Source organism: Mytilus galloprovincialis, chromosome 10, assembly GCF_965363235.1.
Source record: "Mytilus galloprovincialis chromosome 10, xbMytGall1.hap1.1, whole genome shotgun sequence".
Classification (NCBI taxonomy): Eukaryota; Metazoa; Mollusca; class Bivalvia; order Mytilida; family Mytilidae; genus Mytilus; species Mytilus galloprovincialis.
In genome coordinates this window covers 78,151,463-78,176,661 of record NC_134847.1, presented here as the reverse complement: position 1 = coordinate 78,176,661, position 25,199 = coordinate 78,151,463, and the positions used below count along the sequence as shown (strand labels likewise).

The window sequence follows — 25,199 nt, the reverse complement described above, 5'->3', positions numbered from 1 at the left end:
ACCTATTACATTAATAGTTCATGTTTTTGTCCTGACATTGCATGATATATTTGCCACAAAAATCTGTCAAACGTGTTATGGTAGAGTTCGAATTCTGTAATCGTAAATACTGTTTACCAATCATATCATATACTGATAAATCTAAAATTGAAAGATTTCTGCTCTAAAATTTATTCTATATTTCAGGTAGACTAGGTGTCTTCCACCGTCTTGAATTAATAAACAGTAGAACACAATTGGTCAAGAAAAGAATGGAAACTGATACCAAAAGGACATTGAAACTCATCAGTCGAAATAAGATTAAAACTCAATGCCGAAACACACAAGATACAACCAGAATATAAACAATTTACAAAACACAACATTGAATTTTAAAGACTGAGCAACACGACAATTAGAAAATATCCGTCGTCATATTTCATAACGGTCTACAACTCGATATGGCGTCCAAAAAATGTTCAATGTGGTTATTTCAACTTCATCACTGCAAACTCTTGATTAAAATAGCTTTCTAGTAGGCAGCAAACCCCTAACAAGGCAATAATAATAGGAATACAAGCTGAAATACTAATACATCTTTAATAAAATATACAGACTTGGAGTCATAACGAACTTTATTTGTAAGAGCTTTTGGTCGAATCTTTATTTAAAATACATAGCTTTCTTTTTTTATTCAATATTTTGCAATTTTTTCAAATAGGAGGAGATAACTCAAATAACCTTACTTAAAAGAATGTGAAGGGGTGAATCATTTTGTTGTGGGCAAAACATAAGTCCATTGAATATGCCCTGCCGTTTCCTATGTTGTGTTTTGTGTACTATTGTTTGTCTGTTTGCCTTTTTCTTTTTTAGCCATGGCGTTGTCTGTTTATTTTCGACATATGATTTTGAATGTCCCTTTGGTAACTTTTGCATATCTTTTTTTACCTCAATAATTCGTGTTTTTTTCTAAAAGAAGATTATCAGAATCATCTTCTCATATCTAATCTTCGAATGCTACCGTCTATTTTTTTTTCAATAAAAAAAGATCCCCGTGGATTGATAAATCTGGTTGAATTTATTTATTCGTCCAAAGTATAATGCAAATATTGAAATTAAGGTAAAGATTCTTAAAACTAATTAAAACATTCAAAGTCCACACATCATGACTGAATGCGCAGGGTCCTGAAATGAAAACTGGAAATGCTAATGTAATTGCATATAGAATATCATTGACTTATCATAAATGGTTCGTCTCAAACCGAAATAAACACAACATTCGAATTAACTTACATGTAATAGATGATCCTGCGTATCTGGCGTAGCAAATAGTAAGTCTGGTATCATTTTTCTCTGGGTATTACAAAACTTTATTTATACTGCAATCAGCTAGTTTACTGTACAGATAAAGCTATACGTATAAACGTTAGCTTTATACGTCAATGACCCCAACTGACCTATAAGCCCCGCCTCCTTATTGTATTTCATCAACAACATCACGTCACGACCATGACAACGTAAAGTAACAATGGTCAAACTTTTTTCAATTTAAACTTTTATGTCTTCAAATTGGTTATTTATATATCATGTTTATCAAATGTTATTAATTAAGTTCATTTTCCCTTTCTAATTCCTTAATACGCCAATGTCTTACCACCTGGACTACGCTCATAGGGAAATACCCCAAAATGGTACCTCAAGAGGGAAATTCCAAACACTTTTTTTAACAATTTTTGTTACATGTTTTTTTTCATTTTTCATTTTTTTTCGATTTCAGTATAAAAACAATATACGTATAGTGTCTTGAAATATGAAATTTATTTGTATTCGGCACGAAACGGGAAAATGCTCGGTAGAACCTCGCATTTTCCCGTTTCTAAGCCTCATACAAATAAATTTCATATTTCAAGACACTATACGTATATTGTCTAAATATAAGATCTCCACTATATACATATATTACCTTTAGTTGTATTTCGATTGCAAACAAAAACAAGGTACTTATTGATATTTGTTTACTAAATATAACTATGACACTGTGAAGGCCTTGTTAAGTTTATATCAGGAACAATTGTGATATAATTAGTTTCAATATAAAAGCTATGTATGTACAAAAGTAAGTCCAAAGGTACAAAGCTTGTTAACGACGATATGAATTATTGCGCGACTGGCGTACTAAATTATAATCCTGGTACCTTTGATAACTATTATAATATACCTTAACTCATATTTACATGGTACACAGTTATTACAAAATGGTGTTTCATCAAAGAGCACTTTATAAGAAAAGACCTGCATGTAATTGTAACACATGTCGCTATTTCGGTTCCATGAACTGACGGACAAAATCCCTCATAAATATTCAAAAACACTTGCTAAAACATGTATCTCATTACTAAACAAGGCGAAATTATCCAAAAAAAATGTATAAGTAAATGTTCGAAAAATAAGCCTCCAATATATATTTAAATGCATACTAGGAATTTATTTGTTTAAAATATCATTAGTTACTCTACTATCTTTTTTTTGTGTGTTTGTATAGCTTTGTAGGTTTTGCTTACAATGTCCCAAGGAATATATTACCCCAGTTGTAATTGGCAAAACCTTTTTTAAATTTTGAATCATCAATGCTCTTCGTACTTTATTTGACCTGTTTAAGATGGAGCGTCACTGATGAATTTTTCTGAAGACAATGACGCGTCTGACGTCAAATTTTTAAATCCTGGTATCTATGATGAGTGTTTCGCAAGTTTGATCAGAATAAACGCTGATAAATCAAACAAGGATGTATTTTTAAAAAAACTTTATTTTGCAAAATTAATAAATAAAATACGTAAAAAACAAAAATAAAAGCATCTATTTAAAAATCACATATAACTTATTGTCAAATAATGTCTAGTGGAGTCATGACATACTCGCCATAACTTTTACCAACCAAAAGAAGAAAACAGATTGTCTAATTTAGATTGTTGTGATATCTTTTTCTGTCTACATTGGAATTTGCTAGCAGCACAGTGTTGTGGTAGGTCAATATCCATTTTTCTACATTGTGGTACAATATTTGGACAATATACAGCTATTTTACGTCTTATGATATCTTCGGGGACACATTGGAATGAGTTATCCATACCATCAACCAGTGGATATTTGGTTCTAAAAATAAATAAACATTGGACACTTTAATAAAACAATTAGTCTTGAAATTGACCATATTCAAAATGTACTCATTCTGTCTTAGAACGAAAACATACCGTATAACTAATTCATTACACATTTTTTATAATATGCAGTATAAAAATCTAAAGTGTTAACTAGGTATCATATTGAATTCACATTTCTAAACATATTGGCATAAACATGTATGTGTAATTTTTATCTATTATGTGCCTGGTTTTTTAAAAACTGTATTGATACTGTTTTGCTTTATTTAGTTGGACAACATAAACGGTTGAGTAATGTATGTGTGAGAGGGGAGAGGGTAGTATCAACTCAATTTCCTACTCAGAGTCTATTAATATTTCACTGTGATCATACGTGTTCAATTCTGACTGAACTTACCCGCATTGCATATAATAAACAATTTGCTGCCATGGTCGAATAACGTTACACATGGTTGTCCTGCCTGGTTCGTACTCATACCAAACTGTTGTAAGGTTAGTGTAAGAGCTGGGACATATACTGCCACATTCTACAATCTGGGGTCCACTGGGATTTCCAATATCAAGTGGACAAATACTATAAAAGAAAATTTGAAATATATTAGTCATGAAAATAGAAGGTTGCTTAAATTCTTTTTCTTAATACGCCTAAGTTAAGTTATCTACATTTTAACTATTTGAATTTCATTTAAATCTGACGTTTCTTTGATATTTGAAATTTATTTGTGACAATATGTAAACATGAAGAAGAATATACTTACTGTGGGTCATCATAAGGAACAGCTGGTTGGTATATTTTACTGGCGTCTTCTAAATACATTTGGATTTCTTGGTCGTCTAATATAGCCTGTTCTATGGCCATACTGAAGTAAAAAAAGATATAGCACATATAAGAGGAAATCGTCAGCCATTAGAACTTCTGAACTCCGAACCCTCTTTTTCTGTATGAAATCAAGAAATCATCTTTTTGTCTTGAGTATGCATTTAATATTTGCAACTGGATATTACCCTAACAATCAAGTAGAGAATATCGCATGCGTACGATAAGTTTTGAAATGTGTCCTTTCAATGTTAGGAATTAAATGTAATGTATGCAATACATTTGTTAGCAGTCAAGGCTTCCGGATAAGGCAATTAAGCAGGAACTTTACATAACTATGGTGAATTAATATACATCGTATTGGACAAATCTGAAAATTAAAGAAATTTTTGATGTGGTTACGCGAGCAGAATTGCGTAATAAATCAGCTATCATTTGTTCATGCTGGTACAACTAGTCGCATGCTTTCAGTAATTCTTACAGATTTTTAAATTCATGCATCAATACTAACAACTGTATAAAAATGTATGCTTACTGATTGTATTCTAACGGATCATGACATATCTTTCCCATATCCGGCCATCTGTTTTCTATGGGATCAACAATACATTTCTTTCCAAATATTCCAAACACACATGGCAAAATAGCGAGGAAAAATATACTTTGTCTCATCTACAAACAATAATGAAACATTATTTATAAAAAAAAGTATGGTGTTATTTGCTATGTGAACTGATATAGTGGCATAATTCGTTAGTTTTGTTATTTTACTTTTTTCATTCCAGTAATCGAAATGAGAAAATCAGATTGCTTATTTGCTTCATTATAACATACAATATCTGATTTAATTTGATGAAATAATTATGTAATGTATCAACAAGGATCTAGAGCCATGTCATCTTTAATGAACTCTCTCAAACAATTCTTTATCACTCCAGAAGAACAGATGTTTCTTTTCGACAGTATGGTCGGATCCGTCTTAGGCTATGCATCAGAAATATGGGGTTTCCATCGTGCTAAAGATATCGAACTTATTCATAATCGTTTTTGTAGATTTGTGTTAAAATTGGGTCGAAATGTACCAACATGTTTTTTATATGGCGAACTTGGCCATTTACCTCTTTTTATTGTTAGAAAACAAAAAATATTGAAATATTGGTTACATATTATTACAAATAAACCCAAAGTTGTATATGATGTGTATAAACTCTTGTATGACGATGCTATCAATGGTTATGTAAACTGGGCCTCAAATATACGAGATATATTATATGATCTTGGGTTAAACTATGTATGGTTAAACCAAGATGCTACCACAATATGTATAAATACTATTAAAACTCGTATCAAAGATCAATACTTGCAGAATTGGTCAACTTCTATTCAGGAGTGTAGTAAACTGTCATTTTATTGTAGATTTAAATTAACTTTTTATATTGAAAAATATCTTTCTTATATCAATAATGTTAGTCTGTTAACAAAATTACGTAGTGGAACATTAAAGTTAAATATTGAAGTAGGTCGTTATAATAATATTTCTAGAGAAAATCGTTTATGTGAATGTTGTAAAATGTGTGTTATTGAAGATGAATATCATTTTGTTCTTGTTTGTCCAGCTTATAGATCTGTACGAACCCAATTTTTACCAAAGTATTATTGTTCTTGGCCTAATGATCGAAAACTACTAAATATACTACAAGCTTCTAGTAAGTCTCTTACGATTAAATTATGTAATTATGTAAAAGCTGCATGGAATATACGATCAAATATAGTCTCATAACTTTATATGTCATGTCATTGAATTATACTATTGTTCTCTGCTGTCTATTCATGTTTTATATTATGTAATATATGTTGTTAATTTTGCCATAGCATGTCTATGCTTCTGCAATAAAGATTCATTCATTCATTCATTCATTTATTAAAGTTTACTAAGTAACTGTAATGGTATAAATCTTATTTTTATACTTTTTTCATAATTTTTGCCTTAAAATTTAATTAAGAGATTGAAGTTTACCTTTTACTTATGTCTCGTCTATGTTCTGTTAGCCATCAGCAGCAGATTTCTTTATATACACAATTTCAGTGACAAGGAAATATACATACTGACCAATCGCTGACCATAAACTTCTACTATGACCTAAAAACCCAACGTCATGGACAATGTCCTAGGCGTACGTAAGCTAATTCATCATACTTGTCAAAACAATGGACAGTAGTTGTCAACAAGTTATCTATATAAAGAATAAACTTGACCATGTATATCAATTCGTCCTAATTTTGCTTAAAGTGACTACGGTTTAAAATGGTAAGAAAATACATTTCGTTATATAGAATACATTTCTTTTTAAGATAAAATAAAATAATTGATCTTACAAAATTGTTGAATAAATAGCACTTCTAAACGCTAGTGTGTAACGTATGATAAATTATTCAAATATTTTTTGTTGAAATTAGTCGAAAGCGTCTTATCATTTTACTAAATATATAAGTTCAAACTAATTCTAATTATTTCAAATGTCCGGGGTTTACCAAATTGAAATGTTAAATGCCCGATTGCTATGTATTTTTTTAATATAGTTCTGTATATAATTAGGAATAATAATTATAATATATTTTTTTAGTTGCAACTTCTACTGACTAGTGCCATCATTGCCTATGTTTCGTGTGTACCTATGAATGTATGTAACAACTACAAGTATCTGTATGATCAGTGTCTGCCACACAGGAACTGGATATGTGATAAACCTGCTGGCTATTCCCCTCTCGATATGTAAGTAGTTACCATGTATATAACCCTAAAATCAGCTTATATAAAGCGAAGCTTCAACTTGAAAAAATGCTTAAGATTAGATTTGTTGTTCCATCAGATGGCATGACGGTTAAAATATGTAAAGACAAATTATCAATGCAAATACTAATATACAATATACATGAAATAATATGATTACACAAAATGTAATAAAAGGAAGATCGAGAAATAAAACTGAGTAACATTTGTCTTCGAAGATTCTCTTTCCATATTTTGATATGGAATGTTTTATTCTACATAATTTTAATTGAACTACGCATACACAAATATAGATTGATGCTGTTGAACAGTTAATCAATTGTTTTGTGAAATCAATTTAATGTGTCCTCTTTTTTAAAGGCGTGGATTGAGACAAAAATTGTCGCAGAGTGATGGATCATTTATTCACTATATCAAGTCATGCAGTGAGTGTTTAGGAGATCCTGCTCCATATGGGTAATTATCATTTTATCTTCAGTTAGGTAGTATGGGGTCTGTTATAGCTTGAATTATGAAAAAAAGAAGAAAAAAAATATAATCTAAATAGTTAACTCAATTAGAAAATTTCGTGGCAGGAACTTCATTTAAATGTTGTTTTTTTCTAAATTTTTATTTAACCTGCTTTTATAAATACAGAATATTTTTTGATTGATTTAAGATAATAATTTTAGCATTGTTAGGGAAGATATCTTACTACTGTTAAACAAAATTATTACGGCAAAAAAAGATGAAATATACAATGACCGCATAACCTCTTTTATCACAGTTTCATTTTGTTCGAACGAATAGATTATTGTTGATTATCAACTAAAAGAACGCTTGAAATGGTACCAAATCATTTTTATCTGCATTGGTAATTATTTTTCAGAGAAAAGATAGATTACGTAAAGAAACCTGTTTGTCGTGAAGTTAAAGTACCAATTGAATATATCAACAAAACTGTGTATCATGAACTGACTGGAGTAGCAGAAGGTTTTGAAGTGTGCCAGGTCATACTGAATGGGCCTGATAGAAATGTACAGAAAATATACAGGACAGACTGTTACAACGGGTAAGATAAAATAAACTGTATGGCATCGCCTTATTAACAAGTTTCGTAATCATTGATAAATACTTTAAAGGGCGAAAACAAAGTCAGTAATAATATTCTTTGATTGCAGATTTAAAACACGCACGCATGAATTTTCGTCGTTCAATTTAATACACAGATGTCCACTCAAATTTAGTTTGCTTGCTCAATTAACGCTCAGGTCTAAGATCAAAAGATTTTTTTCCACAAAATAATGTCTGTTAATATCTTCGAATATTTTTTAAGGACCTAACACTAGCAGAATCTTAAAAGAGTATTTATTATTTTCCAAAATCTTTTCAAGGGCAGATGTTTTGTAGTACTTAGTTATCATACCTGCCTACCGCCCGTTTTTAGTCGTAAACATGTCTTACTCTGACTTAACGTCTCGAGCTAATTTATGTCTACTACTAAAATTATCAGAATGTATGTCTGATATGTTGTTCCTTTTAGGTGATTTTAACTTATGTCGGTTGGGCAATTATACGACTTTAATCTTCGATATTTAAGATGTATTTTACATGACACCCACAATGTCTTCCATAACCATTGATGTGAAAATTTCTTTCGTATTCCCAGTGTAATACCCCCTCCCCCCATAAAAAAATGTTTTATCTATTATTTTACTCGGTATTGTGTCTTATAAACATTGCAGTTGTAGATGCATCTGTTAATGATAGACAGATAGAAAATACATGACACCCACAATGTCTTCCATAACCATTGATGTGAAAATTTCTTTCGTATTCCTAGTGTAATACCCCCTCCCCCCATAAAAAAATGTTTTATCTATTATTTTACTCGGTATTGTGTTTCTAAACATTGCAGTTGTAGATGCAATGAAAACTATTCAACAAAATTCAGAATAATCCTGCACAAGTTCGTTTTATTCATAACACTAATTGCTGTTGGCTGTTACCCTTTTATGTATTAATATATACTCAAACCGTGTATTTTATTTGCAACACAATCTCATTTGTTTTATTTATTTAATTGATTAATTCTTTCATTTATGTTATCAACATTTTATTAATTGAAAGTTAACCTTTGATTTTTCAGAGATGAAAGAAAAAAGAACAACTACTGTAGATTTGACTATGGGGTGTTCAAGGAATATTTTTGTAGACCAACAAATTTTGTGTATAGAACCATGCTCATTGACTGTCCATTAACAGGACTGCAGTACTACAAAGAAAAAGTATCAACAGCATGTAGCTGTGTTAAAGTCAAGTGTTTAACAGGGGAAGTTCCAGGACCATTTAACAATCATGGGATGAGACAGGGACCCGTACACGTTCAAGAAATTAGACCAAAATCAATAGTGAGAATAAATCCAGGCTTCTTTTGAAAATCCGAAGACTGTGTAGCTGACTGTGATATTTATTTATACAATGTTTCTCCTATGTGAATTAGTTTTGTTGTTATATTTATGTAAATATGTATGAGTATGTGAATAAATTAAGCTATTATAATTTCATTCGTTGAAGCCTCAAACATACATTTCATCACCATACAAACACTTAAACTGTTATTTTAATCCATAAATAGTACGTCCATATGTAGTCTCGTATTGTTTTAATTGGTTAAGAAATGTGTCCATTGTAGCCCTCTGGTGATATAATCTTTTTAACATGTATGTTGTCTAGACACTTGAAACTGGAAATTTCGATATAATGACACTTAAATCAAATGATTAACAGAAATGATTGATTCACTGATGTTTTTGTATGTATGGAGTTCCCATAAAAGAAGATGTGGTATCATTGCCAGCATCAACTATCCACTAGACACGTTGATAAGAATTTAATCAATGTCAGGTCGACAGTCTTCAACACTATACTAAATTATACCATATAGAAACCTATACAAAGCCCAACTGGCATTAAAAATGTGAAACAATACAAGAACGACTTGATTATGCTAAAGCCAATAATCAAAAACAAAAAGGAAAGTTTAAAAAACAGTAACCAACTTCCACAACTAAAGTTCCTGTTAAGGTAAAGTGGTTTGTGTTATACGGACCAGACTAAAAAAAAACATGTAAAATATGCTAAGGTTTTAATGTCAATATACTATGAATGAGAGGGCAAGGTAAACTAATGTTCATGGAAATAAGATGAGCCAATGCTAATGCAACTGCAAACTAAATATCACTGACCTATAGCTCTACCAATAGTGGTTTTCTTGAAAATGACCTAAGCATTGAAAATAAGATGTGCCAATATAAATACAACTTCTAACCAAGTAACATTGATTTACCATTGATGGTTTCCATTCAATTGACTATATCACAAACTATAATTTGTAAAAGTTTTCAGTCAATAGACCATCACTGAGAAGGGGGAGGGGAAAAGGGGAGTGGCAATAATACACAAAGTATCAAATTTATTAATGGGGATAACCAATTATTAGGACTTTCCAAAAAATTTGTTAATGATAGACAGATAGCAAATGCAAAGAGATGGCAAAAGATCATTTAACTCTAGCAAAAAAACTCTTTGAAAAGTAAAATAATATTTTATTTATTAAAAACATTAATATCAATACATAAATAAATTTCTGCACCTATCATACCATGTTAACAGTCTACAGCTGGGTATCAAAAATTATATTTATAAATTTTCAGAAACTCAATAATATTTTTGAATAACTTGATAAATGTTCTTGAGACTTTTTGATCATTCACTTTAATTTATAATCGAAACAGACAGAAAGCTTTGAAATGACTTTTGTAACACTGTAAATCCTGAAATTATGTGTCAGTATCACAATAATGAGACTATATGCAATGTGATATTTGATACTTATATCAGCAAGCAGATATTCCGTAAAATGTTATAATCAAACTCGCATTTTTGATGATTCTTAAAAAAATTGCTATGATAAATGCACACAATAATTTTTAAGTGAAAAGTGAAAAGAAAAAGCAAAATATTTCAAAATATTCTTATGTTGGATAAAGTGAATGTGAAATTGGAAATAATCATTATAAAGTTCTACATCTAATATTGTTTGATTGTAACATATAATTACATGTATATGAAATAAAACTCTGTGGACATAGCAAAATCAAGTGATATAGTGGAAATATATGAATAAACTTATCCAAAATATTTGTAAAGTGATGATAATCATTTAAAAATATGATAATGGAAATAATCAAATATTGCAAAATTCTGTACCTGTTGTTGGGGGATATATATCATGTATATATACCATGGGAAATTAAACAGAATATGGATATAGAGAGAAAATCTAGTTGTATAGTAAAAAGCAAATAATTGAAAACTTTCATAAAATTAGGAAAATTCAGATAAAGAAAATGGCATACTGGAAAAGATGTTAAATATCAGTGTCAATATTAGAGTAAATAACCAGGTGCTCCACAGGGCGCAGCTTTATACGACCGCAGAGGTCGATCCCTGAACAGTTGGGGCAGGTATGGACAAAACATTTAAGCATGATACAGCTCTGAATTTGGATTGTGATGAAATTTTGGACATTATATGGTTTTTTTTTAAACAAAACAAATGTCAAGATTTTACAAATCAATTAAATATTTCTTCTTCAAACTTATTTAAATCTAAAATTAAATAGTTGACACAGCATAGGTTTCTGACACAGAATGAATGTGGTCTAATGAACTTAAATTTTTTTTTGCCTTTGAGCAATTCACTATGCTGTTGAATATTAATCCTGTCAAAAAAATGTTTGAAGAACTTTTCTTTTTATTTATGAAATCTGAAATGAGAACAAGTATGGACACGACTTTTAAGCTAAAAATATTTTAGATAAGATAAGGAAAAAAAAACTTCATCAGCAACATTTTATATTGGCAAATTTCCAATGAAGTTATTTACATAAAGTTATTGGCAAATAAAAATAGAAAATGACATCATAGTCATGTCTGGTAAATGTCCAACATACATTATCTAAAAACATTTTAGATAAGATAAGGAAAAAAAGCTTCATCAGCAACATTTTATATTGGCAAATTTCCAATGAAGTTATTTACATAAAGTTATTGGCAAATAAAAATAGAAAATGACATCATAGTCATGTCTGGCAAATTTCCAACATATATTATCAACTTCTATTCTATACAAAGAAAGATAACTCCAATTGAACATTAATTGCTATTGCACAATATTGTACAATTAGATATTTCTTGCTATTGTGCAATACTGTGCAATTGAAAATTTCTTGCTATTGCACAATACTTGATATGGAATCCTGATTTGGACCAACTTGAAAACTGGGCCCATAATCAAAAATCAAAGTACATGTTTAAATAAAGCATATCAAATAAGCCCAATAATTTAATTTTTGTTAAAATCAAACTTAGTTTAATTTTGGACCCTTTTGACCTTAATGCAGACCAATTTGAAAACTGGACCAAAAATTAAGAATCTACATACACAGTTAGATTTGGCATATAAAGAACCCATTTATTCAATTTTTGATGAAATCAAACAAAGTTTAATTTTGGACCCCCATTTGGACAAACTTGAAAACTAGGCCAATTATTAACAAGAGTGCACACGCTGAAATGTCTCGCCTTCTATACTAATCACTGATATTATGTTGATAGTCCTTAGTATAAAGCTAAGCTTTATAACAACTGTCACATAAACTTAACATTAACCAAGATAACTAAACATAGACCCAATGAACCTTGAAAATGAGGTCAAGGTCAGATGAACCATGCCAGGCAGACATGTACAGCTAACAATGCTTCTATACAACATATATAGTTGACTTATTACTTATATAGTTTAAGAAAAATAGACCAAAACACAAAAACTTAACACTGTGCAATGAACCGTGAAAATGAGGTCACGATCAAATAAAACCTGTGCGACTGACATAAAGATCATAAAATATTTCCATACACCAAATATAGTTGACCTATGGCATATAGTATTAGATAAAAACTTTGACCACTGAACCATGAAAATGAGGTCAAGGTCACATGACATCTGCCCGTTAGACATGTACACCTTACAATAGTTCCATACAACAAATATAGTAGACCTATTGCATATAGTATGAGAAAAACAGACCAAAACACAAAAATTTAACTTTGACCACTGAACCATGAAAATGTGGTCAAGGTCACATGACATCTGCCCGCTAGACATGTACACCTTACAATCGTTCCATACAACAAATATAGTAGACCTATTGCATATAGTATGAGAAAAACAGACCAAAACACAAAAATTTAACTATGACCACTGAACCATGAAAATGAGGTCAAGGTCACTTGACATCTGCCCGCTAGACATGTACACCTTACAATCGTTCCATACAACAAATATAGTAGACCTATTGCATATAGTATGAGAAAAACAGACCAAAACACAAAAATTTAACTTTGACCACTGAACCATGAAAATGAGGTCAAGGTCACATGACATCTGCCCGCTAGACATGTACACCTTACTATCGTTCCATACAACAAATATTGTAGACCTATTGCATATAGTATGAGAAAAACAGACCAAAACACAAAAATTTAACTATAACCACTGAACCATGAAAATGAGGTCAAGGTCAGATGACACCTGCCAGTTGGACATGTACACCTTACAGTCCTTCCATACACTGAATATACTAGCCCTATTGCTTATAGTATCTGAGATATGGACTTGACCACCAAAACTTAACCTTGTTCACTGATCCATGAAATGAGGTCGAGGTCAAGTGAAAACTGTCTGACAGACATGAGAACCTTGCAAGCATGCACATATCAAATATAGTTATCCTATTACTTATAATAAGAGAGAATTCAACATTACAAAAAATTTGAACTTTTTTTTCAAGTGGTCACTGAACCATGAAAATGAGGTCAAGGACATTGGACATGTGACTGACGGAAACTTCGTAACATGAGGCATCTATATACAAAGTATGAAGCATCCAGGTCTTCCACCTTCTAAAATATAAAGCTTTTAAGAAGTTAGCTAACGCCGCCGCCGCCGCCGTAGCCGCCGCCGGATCACTATCCCTATGTCGAGCTTTCTGCAACAAAAGTTGCAGGCTCGACAAAAATCTAAGTACATTTTTAAATTCAGCATATCAAAGAACCCCAAGGATTCAATTTTTGTTAAAATCAAACAAAGTTTAATTTTGGACCCTTTGGACCTTAATGTAGACCAATTTGAAAACGGGACCAAAAATTAAGAATCTACATACATAGTTAGATTCGGCATATCAAAGAACCCCAATTATTCAATTTTTGATGAAATCACACAAAGTTCAATTTTGGACCCTTTGGGCCCCTTATTCCTAAACTGTTGGGACCAAAACTCCCAAAATCAAACCCAACATTCCTTTTATGGTCATAAACCTTGTGTTTAAATTTCATAGATTTCTATTTACTTATACTAAAGTTATGGTGCAAAAACCAAAAATAATGCTTATTTGGGCCCCTTTTTGGCCCCTAATTCATAAACTGTTGTGACCTCAACTCCAAAAATCAATCCCAACCTTCCTTTTGTGGTCATAAACCTTGTGTTTAAATTTCATTGGTTTCTATATACTTATACTAAAGTTATTGTGCGAAAACCAAGAATAATGCTTATTTGGGCCCTTTTTTGGCCCTTAATTCCTAAACTGTTGGAACCAAAACTCCCAAAATCAATCCCAACCGTTCTTTTGTGGTCATAAACCTTGTGTCAAAATTTCATAGATTTCTATTCACTTAAACTAAAGTCATAGTGCCAAAACCAAGAAAATGCTTATTTGGGCCCTTTTTGGCCCCTAATTCCTAAAATGTTGGGACCAAAACTCCCAAAATCAATCCCAACCTTCCTTTTGTGGTCATAAACCTTGTGTTAAAATTTCATTGATTTCTATTCACTTTTACTAAAGTTAGAGTGCGAAAACTAAAAGTATTCGGACGACGACGACGACGCAGGACGACGACGCCTACGTGATAGTAATATACGACCAAAAAATTAAAATTTTTGCGGTCGTATAAAAAAGTTCATTTCATTCAGATTATAGCTAGAGTGGGCACGGGTGGACTGCCTATGGTGGGCAGGTGGAAAAAGCAAAATCCACACAGGCTGTTGTGTAGGATTCTGATATTTCATTATGAATATGCTTATACAATTTGTACAAGGAACATGTCAATAAGTGTAAAAACAAATGTCTAAATGAAGGACTGCATCCAAGTAGACTCTAAATTAAAATACATGAGTGATCAAAAATATGTTCTTCCCTTTCAATTTGTTTTAAAGAATAATCGTAGGTTAAGAAAAACTTCAGGAAAAAAGCATGCTGAAAGTTTTGGTTAGGCCAATAAAAATCTTTACAGGTAGCATCAAGGTAGATTTAAATCTTACAAATGTCAATTCAAATGCCCCTAATGTATTGTCAATATTACAATCAGGTTGAACAGTAAAACCCATAGTCAAGTCACAGTAAATCATAAAATAAAAAAAAAACACTGACTACAAGGTTTGTTAATAATTATTGAATAAAATCATTATGAATTTTAAACTGTAATAATAATAATATCAGAAAACTCAAGTAAAGAACTTGTAGCCTAGGCTTAAAATATAATGACCATGTCCATTTTAGTCACCTTGTAGCCTAGGCTTAAAATCTAATGACCATGTCCATGTTAGTCACCTAAAACATTCAATTAAAGTTACTGTGGATTCATTATTTATGGATTTTAATTTTTATTTTATTATGTGCAGACTTAAGTCTATTGGTATATAAAATAAACAGGCTTTGGGAAAACCAGGAAATCAAATACCCATCAAAATACAATTTTCCTTCATTACATGAAAATTGGTATCCACAAAAAAATCAACAGTAATAAAAGATGCAAAAACAACGAATATAAATGTATTTACATTCTTCCTTACCATGGTTATAGCATGAATATCACTATTATTGACTAGAGAAACACATAATATTATTGAATATTATTTAGTGACATAAAATCTTTGATTAACGTTCTGCGTTCTGGTTCCATAAGAATATCTTTAGGATTTGAATAGTATATTATAGCCTTATCATCTATGTCAAGATCTTCATTATCTTTAAGTTTCTGGTAATGTTTTCTTGTCATTTCGAGTAATGTAAAGAAAACCTGAAAAATATAAATTAAATAAAAATATTATGGTGGAGTTTGGTGTATCCGCACAGTTACGACTTCTCTTTATTAAACTGATAAAACCATTAATCAGATAATATTGTGTGAAAACAATTCATTACATACTTTTTTTTTCATATTTTGCATGTATGGTTTCATCTTTAAGATTTTGTGTAATAAATGTAAAAAATTAGGGAAATCCTCATTCAGAGAATTCATCAAATGTCCAGTGAGTTAGAGCATGCCTTCAAAAAAAAGATTTTTTTTTAATAATGGAAAAGTTTATAGTACAAAATTAACATGATTAAGGTGAATTTGAACAAAACATAGTACAAGGATGCAGAGTAAAATTCATTTTAATCTGATTAAAATTTGATTTAAATAAAACAAATTTTATCTGATGATGTAATTTTTTTAATTGAAATTGGCTAAATATGGTTAGTTGTTGGATTGTTGTTATAAATTTACTCTTGAAGTTAACAATTTTAATCTTTCTGTCCCAATTATGAATACTTAAACAATATACAAGAACAATTCTATTTGTGTAACTTTGCCGATATGCATAATCAGGTAATACCCAATATCACTGGCGGCACAGACATTTGGGACTCCACTTTAAATAATTACATTAACTGATCAATTCATTAGCCTACAGACTCTGGTTTTAACAGCTTCTTTCATTGAAATCATTTGATTTGTAGTAATAATATGTATAAAGTCAAATTTAATCTTCTTGCTCTTGACTTACAATAAGACAATTGTGGTACAGTACTATAAAATTATAAATAAATAAAAATGAAGAATTGCCTCCTGTATGCTGAGTAATTTTTCCGACGTAGTCGGTATTCGTTTCGGTTTGTGCCCTTTGAACTTAAGGACGCTTAACTATGGCAACAGAATATGCATGCTCGAAAATCTTTTCTGTGATTGGACAAAATGCTGTCATGGTGGGTGAATTGGTTGTGTTTGAAAAAACGTCTCTTTAATTATATCGTGATGAAAAGCAAGTGAAAAACTATAAACATTTGAACTAGATCTCACAAAGATTTATATTTTTAAAATAATTGTTTCTCCAATAGCTCTTTGCATCCATGGCAGCTGTTTATTCGGGACAATTATATAATTTTTAATGTAAACTTTGTTGTAAGAAAGTACATGACTTTTAGAACGCACCTACGCATGTGAGATTTCCGCGGGGTTTTGGTGAATGTAAACAGAAAGATACGAGGACCGAGAAAACTGAACACAAACAGAGAAAACGTTATTTAAATGGAAAATCACTTATTTAAATATAATCGGAATATTCATAAAACAATTTGTAACGTTCTTTTGTTGGTAATTCATTGATTTTTAGATAGTTAGAGCATTGTTGAAGGTATGTAGTTACATACAGATGGAGATTTAATTAAAGAGGTCCTGCATCATTAAGTCATTGTGCTTCTGAAGGTTATCGAAATGATAGTTTTAAACATAATTCTCAAATTTAAATATGTCGGATATCTTTTTTTAAAGATTGTTCTTGTTTTTAATTTTACCAGACATGGTTCACTGTGGAATTATAATTTTTTTCAATCATTCTAAAACTATTCTTACCATTGGAAAAAAAGAATATTGAGAAAACATTAAATATAAGTATCAATCATCATGTGTTGACAAGAAATAAGTCAAACAATGACTCTAACCTAACAAGTTTTGATTAATTTAATTGATTGATTGTTGATTGCTAAGGTCTAGTTGCAAATAATTCATGTTTGTTCAGTACTATATTCAATTTGAACATCTGTACAACTGGGCGTATGACATTTGCGCCAATTTTGAAAATTTTCATTCTTTTATTTGCCCTGATTTCATTTTTTTCATTTGCGCCGATTTTATAATTTCTCCTATTTGGATTTACAGGCAAGTTAATACTTTTACATGTACTATACTTTGAGGGTATATTGGTAAATCTGGTTATCAACATTGTTCACTTATGTTTAATAGATATAGCTATAGGAAGTTCAAGATGTTGCCAACGAGACAACTCTCCATCCAAGTAACTATTTATAACAGTAAACCATTTTTAAGTTTGTTTTGATTCACATTGTTCTAGAACTTCGTTGTTACACGATGGACATATTGTTCACTTAAACAACCCAAGGAGTCGTTTCTTTTATCATTGACGGCCACACATATCGAAAGGCAAGTGTCCTGAACAATAACATATCTTACCGATGTACCACCAAATCGTGTAAAGCCAGAGGCACAACGAATTCTGATGGGAGACTACTATCATTACACAGAAAGAACATAACCATATGGCAGTTGACAGAAAGACTGAGGCTGAAGAACTACGGGTATGGTCAAGGAAAAAGTCTTGAGATGTATCTAGTAGGCCTTTAAAGACTGGGATGAAGAGTTGTCTCATTGGCACTCATACCACATCTTATTATATCTATTCACCTGTATTTACCTGTAATTTACCTTTAAAAATATCGGCGCAAATAAAATGCAGATGGACGTAATGAAATGCAGATCGGAGCAAATGCAAAACACTTGTACAACTTACCCTAGTTCCATCAACAATCATGCCAGTCATTGTTAGATTCTTTTTTAGTTCTTCTTCTAAATGTTGTTTTTCATCTCCTTTGTGTTTGTTGTTCAAATCTAATAACAATTCTCCTGCATGCTGACCCAGAACTCTATCATTTAAGTCTACTTTTATAGATAACTCTTCTGTATCAACAGATTCTAACGTGTCCATGCTTGAGGTAGAACATTTTGAATGTACATTTTCACTGCTAAATCCTGAGTGTCTTGATCTTTCTCTAAATGTCTTTCTTCTTTTCTTAGCTTTACCTGAAGGAATGACTGGGTTGTAGGTTAAATCTGGTTTTACCTGTAAAAAAAGTATTATATACATACAGGACAAATATTTTGTAAGGCTGAAATTAGAAATAAAGGGCTTATAAACATGTAACTTAAATAAAGCATTCTATACTGAAAATGTATTTGGGTTATTGTAGTACTATACATGTAAGTAATTCAAAATGTACTGGAACTGTGATGAGACGACTAAAGCTGTACGTTATCTCCTTGACCTTATCTAAGAGTTACATTACTTTATGTTCCTATGTTTTATATAACTGTCTTTCGATATTAAAATGAGATAGACCTAGAGTAAACCCATTGAATTCCTTCCTGCACGAACCATTTTTGTGGTCAGCATAAAATGAAAATCTAAGACGTGCTTGTCCAACCTTCGTTACGAGACAGTAAGGGCAAAGTAAGTTTGGTATACTTTTCTCCATCCTCCCACCCCATATAACCAGCATTTATGTTATATTCTCTTTCCCTACATTGTATCTACTTGTGTATAATGAAATTTGATGAATTTATGTATGGTTAATTTTATATAATTATGTTATCTTGTAGCGAATGCACAGCCCTATACTGTGTTTGTTTTTTGCCTACGATATTTAGTAAAGAAAAGCTTTGTTTTTGTAGGAGTAAAACCAGGGAGAAAATAAATAAATTTTATCAATTGTAAGCATCCCTATGAGTGCCAATCTTGTCCAAATATTAGCAGATTGTTATGAATTACAGTTTATGGCCAAACTGAGTAAATATCTGTCTAAATTCAATTTAATTTAGAATTAAATTTAATTTAGAGAAGAAAATGCTGGAATTATATATTCTCTAACAATAAATAGATTTCTGCAGGAATGTACATGTACCAAGAGAATTTAACTTACAATCTACATGATCTATACTACTTATATAGAATCTATATTCCCCATTTCCATTTTCAATTTTACTAAAGAAAGAGCCTCAACTCCTCTGAAACTAACCATGATGTAAATATTTTTGATATGACATATAAATGAATCATAAATGTAGTATGTAGTGTTTTGTACTTCTAAATTTGTCTTTGAAACATTTTTTTCCCACAGAAAACTCCAATTTTTGAGAAAATATCCAAATTCCGAGACTGTTTTCAATCCGTGTCTTATATGCTTTCATGCATGCTCAGTCGACATACTGCTAAATGAAACATTTGCAAGCCAAAAGTGCAATTTTTTTTTCAAATATCAAAATAAGCAATCTCAGAAAAATTGCTCAATGTTTTCTGTTGGTATATCCTTTAAAGGCTTCAAAATCTTAGAATAATAAGTATTTATTATCTTTTAGTGAATTTTCAAAGAATACCTGTTGGTTAATCATGCATATAGAAAAAAACACATGTAGATATTGTATTTAATTGGTACTCTGTATAGTTTACCCAACAGTTGCAATGTATATCTGTACCTTTACAACAGATACCATGACCTTTGAAAATTCATGATCAAGTCCACATTTAAACAGGCGAATATCTGGTTCTGAGGTAACTTGTTTTATATCTTGTAAATTTTCCATAACAATATGACGAACCCCTTTACAGTATCTGAAAATAAAAATACAATTGAAGACAAATGTTTGAGCCATATTACTTAACTGGTTCCTGGACTGAATGTAAATAAGTGGTTTAAAACTAGAGACAAGAGACGAATCCTCGTATTTACAAGCAATATTCATTGATATATTTTCACATAACAGATTTTGTTCATGCAAATACTACCCTCCATCCCATGTACCCTAAAATGATAAGCTAATATCACAGTCATTTTCCAGCCATTTTAATTATTTTCATGATAAAAAGTTTAAATACAGGTATACCATTTTATGCCCTTAATTCTTTTTCCTATGTTTTAATCATGTCAAATTAGATGTTAGAAGTGGTTTCAGCATAATCATGATTATCAAGACATGTAAAATATCTTTATTATCTGTCGATGTTTTTGTTCATTGTGTTGTTGTCTCATTGATTGATCATTGTTGATTGGTGAGTAACACTATCTTCAGCACTATTTGAAAAGCTATTTTGTGGTGGTCAGTTTTTATTGGAAGAGACTGCAGACAAATTGCCATGACAGCACTGTGACCTTTGAAAGGAAATTTGACAATCTTAATCAATTAAGGTTGGAGTTTAAGAACCTGCAAGGTGCATAGCTTGAACTTACAACCTCACTGTTGAAAATCTAGTGATCACAAGACAAACAAGGTCCACTGTCTCATGGACATATATGATATACTCCCGACATCTCCTTTTATACATATGCATGTAGCCTAGTAGTAATACAAGGGTACATGTACATAACAAAATTTTACAAAATTTATTTATAAGGTAGCCAAAACAGTATTTTTTATCCATATAACTTACTGTACTCTCAAACAACATAGGTCTGCAAAGACTCCAACAAAGCTGGTACAAAAATCCTCACATGGATGGTTTTTCCTTCTGTAGTCTTTTACATCTTCTAAAAGAGCTCTAATTCCTGCAACAAATACCTTTAACTTTAAAACCCACCAGGATCTGAAACAAAATAATAAGTAAAAATCATCTGTTCTGTCTACTTTCATACATGTTCACATGTAAAAACCTAAAACCCTCTGCTGGTATAATATTTGTATGTTCATGATGTTCTTATATGCATTAACATGATTAATTGATATACATGTAAGACCATACATTGTTAATTTATATCAATCCCATAAAATGAAGATGAACATTTGTAAATAAAAAAAAGACATTGTATATACATAAATTAAATTTTGAAACATCATTGTCATGATTGTTTCACTGATCTCATCATCTGACTTAAAAGCAGAGAAATGACATCATTACTACTTTATATTTTATTTTAGTGAACAGGCTACAGACAGGTAGATAAAAATGAAAATTGTACCATGTTGTAAGGTATTTAAAAAAAAAATATTATCTAAATTATTTCTTATAAATATAATAACCTATATGTACACTGGCTTCCGAAGCTACACAAAACACCTTACAAATATAGATTTATTTCGTCTTCAAGCCCTTGTTCCACTACTAAATTGTCTATTCTTCTTACCAGCACACTTGGTACAATTAAAAACCTGATAATAAATTGTTCAAATAAGGCCTTCGAAAATAGTGGAATTAATTACTTTTGGAGTGTCAAGAACTCGTTGAACATTTGAAAGTACTTGATAAATTGCATGCTTATATTGGTGATTTTAAATCTGTTCAAAGTTTTGATTTTTCTACCCTGTATACCACATTGCCTTACATTCTCATTAAGAAAAAATTCACACACCTAATTAAATGGGCATTTAAAAAGTCAGAATGTGAATATATATGTTCAAACTCTTTGAGGTCATTTTTTAGTAGCAATAAACAAAAAAACTATGTCAATTGGACATGCTTTGATACTATATATGCCCTTGAATTTTTACTAGATAACATTTTTGTTCGCTTTGGGGATTCCGTATATCGTCAGATTATCAGAATTCCAATGGGGACTAACTGTGCACCACTTATTGCGGACCTGTTTTTGTATTGCTATGAGTTACAATTTATGACAAAAATAAACAAAGACCCATCGAAACAACATCTTATAAACAAATTTAATAATACTTTTAGATATTTGGATGATATTTTGGCTCTCAATAATGACGACTTCAGTATGTATAATAAAGAAATTTATCCTGTTGAACTTACTTTAAATAAAGCTAATACTAACAATGACCACTGCCCTTTCCTCGATCTTGATATCTATATCACTAACGGAAAGCTGAATACTAAAATTTATGATAAAAGAGATGATTTTTCATTTCCTATCGTTAATTATCCATTTTTAGATGGTGACGTTCCCTTGTCACCATCTTGTGTACAATTTGGAAATTAGTATGGCGTTCATTATCACTGAACTAGTATATATTTGTTTAGGGGCCAGTTGAAGGACGCCTCCGGGTGCGGGAATTTCTCGCTACATTGAAGACCTGTTGGTGACCTTCTGCTGTTGTTTTTTTCTATGGTCGGGTTGTTGTCTCTTTGGCACATTCCCCATTTCCATTCTCAATTTTATGATATACTAATAAACTCAAATCTGCTAAAAAAAATTAAACAAATGAGCTTGGGCAGTGCCCTGTTCCTACATGTGTATTCTATTGATGGATGGTGCCATGTTGTAAGTCATATGATTTCTGGCAAATGTGTATACAAAATGTATCTGAATACCAAAAGAAATAGGAGGAAGAACATTTTGAATTTGTTTAGTTTGTGTACATTGTTCGTGATAAAACGAGTCAAGAGCTTATCAAACATAGGGTTTGAATAGTTCTCTGGGGATACTCACCTTTGATCAATAAGGCAGATTTGTATTAAGCAGACTTTGTATTTATATACATGTATTTGTTGTTTTTAACAATGTTTAAGGTGTACATTGATTTCTAAATATGTTTTTAATGCTTTGTTTACATTGAAAATGACATTATCAATGATTATATATATAAATTCCTAACAAAAGGCGTGATCATGATGATACATGTAGGACCAACATTAGATAACATTCCCTAATTGAGTTACTCTGACAACAGAAACTATGCTGGCAATTCTTTTACAATAAAGGTTAATATATATAAATCTGCTGCTAACGGGAGAGAGTCAAGTATTTTAAAGGTTTACTAACTTTGAAACCCAACTGCATAGTCCAGGTTAGGGGCAAGTTGTGATCCCCCTAACATGTGAACCCAATCAAATTATCATGTATGTATGTGTCTGTCGGACTCTGTCCCAAGTCAGGATGCAGTGGTTTTTGTTTGTTGCGGCGTAAAATCTACATTAATTCTAAATAAAGTTTTCTTGTTTGAATTATTTTACATTTGAGATTTCATGGCCAATTATATAATTAAACCCGACTATGCGGTTTGGGCTTTGCTCATTGTTAAAACCGTACGGTGACCTACAGCTGTTAATAATTGTTTAATTTGGTCTCTTGTAGAGAGTTATCTCATTGGCAATTTTACCACATCTTTTTTTTTTTTTTTATCTTGTACATCATGTACATATTGGTTTTTTGTTCATTTTTTGTACATACATTTATAGGCAATGTAGGCCATTAGCATGATCATCATGATTAGTTTGGCCATTAGCATGATTAGTTTTCTTGTTTGAATTGTTTGACATTTTGTCACTTTGGGCCTTTTATAGCTGACTGTGCTATGGTTTTACTCAATGTTGAATTCTATACAGTGAATATCAATCCTGATATGTTAGTCCAAATAATTATGATGTCTTGGAAAGCTTTTTTAAACTTTTACTTTGAAGCCTTGATGTTAGGCATAAAAAAACATATATAACAGCCTTTCAAGACGCCATAATTATTTGGACTAGTGATATGTTAGGTCAGTGTTTCCAGGATAGGATGACAATCTGTCATGTCTCTGTTGATGCACCTCTTTTTTTTAGAACAATAGAAGTTGCACTTTTTGCTCGTTAACAGGGAAGTTAATTCCTGTTTGCTCTTTACAAAATCAGAAGACGCAATGTTTTCCTGATAACACAGATGTAAATGCTAAAGTAAACAATTGTTTACTTTTTATTTCTCATGAATTTTCATAGATAATGCAGAGTTAACATGGTTAACGTGGTGTTTACATGAAGTGCACAATGTAACCGCCCGTCTACATGTAATGCTTGGTTTGCATCCAACTGTAATACTAGTAAATAAATGTAGTATAGAATAATACTAGAAAAATATACATTGTAGCTAGAGAACTGTGCACATGTTGTACACTTTTTAACCCCTGATAATCAGATATCAATGACATGTGTCAACTGTAAAAAACAATGTTTTTCTATTTTATTTTATATTGCTCACTTGTCTCTTTCTTCAAGTTCTTTTATATCATTTTCACATGTGCTGAGTGAATCTGCAACTATTTTACTCTGATGATGGAAGGAAGTCAATGGCATGCTGAACAACAAATACTTGTTTACAAATTTGATGTATTCATCTTGTTCTTTGCTAAATGGGGATACCTCGCCTGCTACCTTAGTAATTAAATCTAGCGGTTGTTCTGTGTATGTTGAGGCATATTGAATTTTTAGATGGTGTTGTACGTGTAATCGTTCCCATTTTGATACGGTTTTATTTAATGGTGACTTGTGGGTGATCTGACAACTGCTAATTCTTCGTCTCCGTCTGCAGGCTGACGAAGATGTTTCGCTTTCCTCAGATGAATACGCTGATGAACAGGACAGCGATTCAGATGTCATATTCATTTTCTATTAAATTTTCATAGCGATCGCGGTTGATTGATGTCTCTTAAGTGCATAATAATTTTCCACAAAATATCGTATTATTAAGAGTTTGAAAGAGGAAGACTAAAATAAACAAAACTGAAAATGGAGAAGTTAAGAATCCGGA

The 25,199-nt window shown here is 31.2% G+C and overlaps 3 protein-coding genes across 3 annotated transcripts; 1 reads left to right on the top strand and 2 right to left on the bottom strand.

Moving 5' to 3' along the window:
- Positions 1-2,767: 2,767 nt before the first annotated feature.
- On the bottom strand, positions 2,768-6,111 carry LOC143048458 (uncharacterized). Its single transcript, XM_076222145.1, has 5 exons — positions 5,975-6,111; positions 4,493-4,629; positions 3,899-4,000; positions 3,538-3,714; positions 2,768-3,132 (listed from the first exon to the last, which is right to left on the bottom strand). The coding sequence occupies exons 2-5, from the start codon at positions 4,627-4,629 to the stop codon at positions 2,907-2,909; spliced, it is 642 nt and encodes a 213-aa protein (XP_076078260.1). The 5' UTR covers positions 5,975-6,111; the 3' UTR covers positions 2,768-2,906.
- A 71-nt stretch (positions 6,112-6,182) lies between these two features.
- Positions 6,183-9,289, top strand: LOC143048457 (uncharacterized). Its single transcript, XM_076222144.1, has 5 exons — positions 6,183-6,265; positions 6,582-6,730; positions 7,109-7,204; positions 7,617-7,799; positions 8,877-9,289. Exons 1-5 carry the CDS (start codon positions 6,263-6,265, stop codon positions 9,163-9,165), a joined length of 720 nt encoding a protein of 239 aa, XP_076078259.1. The 5' UTR covers positions 6,183-6,262; the 3' UTR covers positions 9,166-9,289.
- Positions 9,290-10,314: 1,025 nt separating this feature from the next.
- On the bottom strand, positions 10,315-25,153 carry LOC143048456 (uncharacterized). Its single transcript, XM_076222143.1, has 5 exons — positions 24,651-25,153; positions 21,170-21,322; positions 20,218-20,353; positions 18,479-18,808; positions 10,315-15,927 (listed from the first exon to the last, which is right to left on the bottom strand). Exons 1-5 carry the CDS (start codon positions 25,052-25,054, stop codon positions 15,751-15,753), a joined length of 1,200 nt encoding a protein of 399 aa, XP_076078258.1. The 5' UTR covers positions 25,055-25,153; the 3' UTR covers positions 10,315-15,750.
- Positions 25,154-25,199: the final 46 nt, after the last annotated feature.

Excerpts from the sequence above, each read along its gene's own strand:
- LOC143048458 (XM_076222145.1), bottom strand. The coding sequence starts at position 4,629 with ATGAGACAAAGTATATTTTTCCTCGCTATTTTGCCATGTGTGTTTGGA. Across the intron at positions 3,715-3,898 it reads GTTCCTTATGATGACCCACA|TATTTGTCCACTTGATATTG; the intron begins GTAAGTATATTC and ends TTTCTTTTATAG. Across the intron at positions 3,133-3,537 it reads GTTTATTATATGCAATGCGG|AACCAAATATCCACTGGTTG; the intron begins GTAAGTTCAGTC and ends ATTTATTTTTAG.
- LOC143048457 (XM_076222144.1), top strand. Across the intron at positions 7,205-7,616 it reads GGAGATCCTGCTCCATATGG|AGAAAAGATAGATTACGTAA; the intron begins GTAATTATCATT and ends ATTATTTTTCAG. Across the intron at positions 7,800-8,876 it reads AGGACAGACTGTTACAACGG|AGATGAAAGAAAAAAGAACA; the intron begins GTAAGATAAAAT and ends TTGATTTTTCAG.
- LOC143048456 (XM_076222143.1), bottom strand. The coding sequence starts at position 25,054 with ATGAATATGACATCTGAATCGCTGTCCTGTTCATCAGCGTATTCATCT. Across the intron at positions 20,354-21,169 it reads CTATGTTGTTTGAGAGTACA|ATACTGTAAAGGGGTTCGTC; the intron begins GTAAGTTATATG and ends TTTTATTTTCAG. Across the intron at positions 18,809-20,217 it reads TCATGGTATCTGTTGTAAAG|GTAAAACCAGATTTAACCTA; the intron begins GTACAGATATAC and ends CTTTTTTTACAG.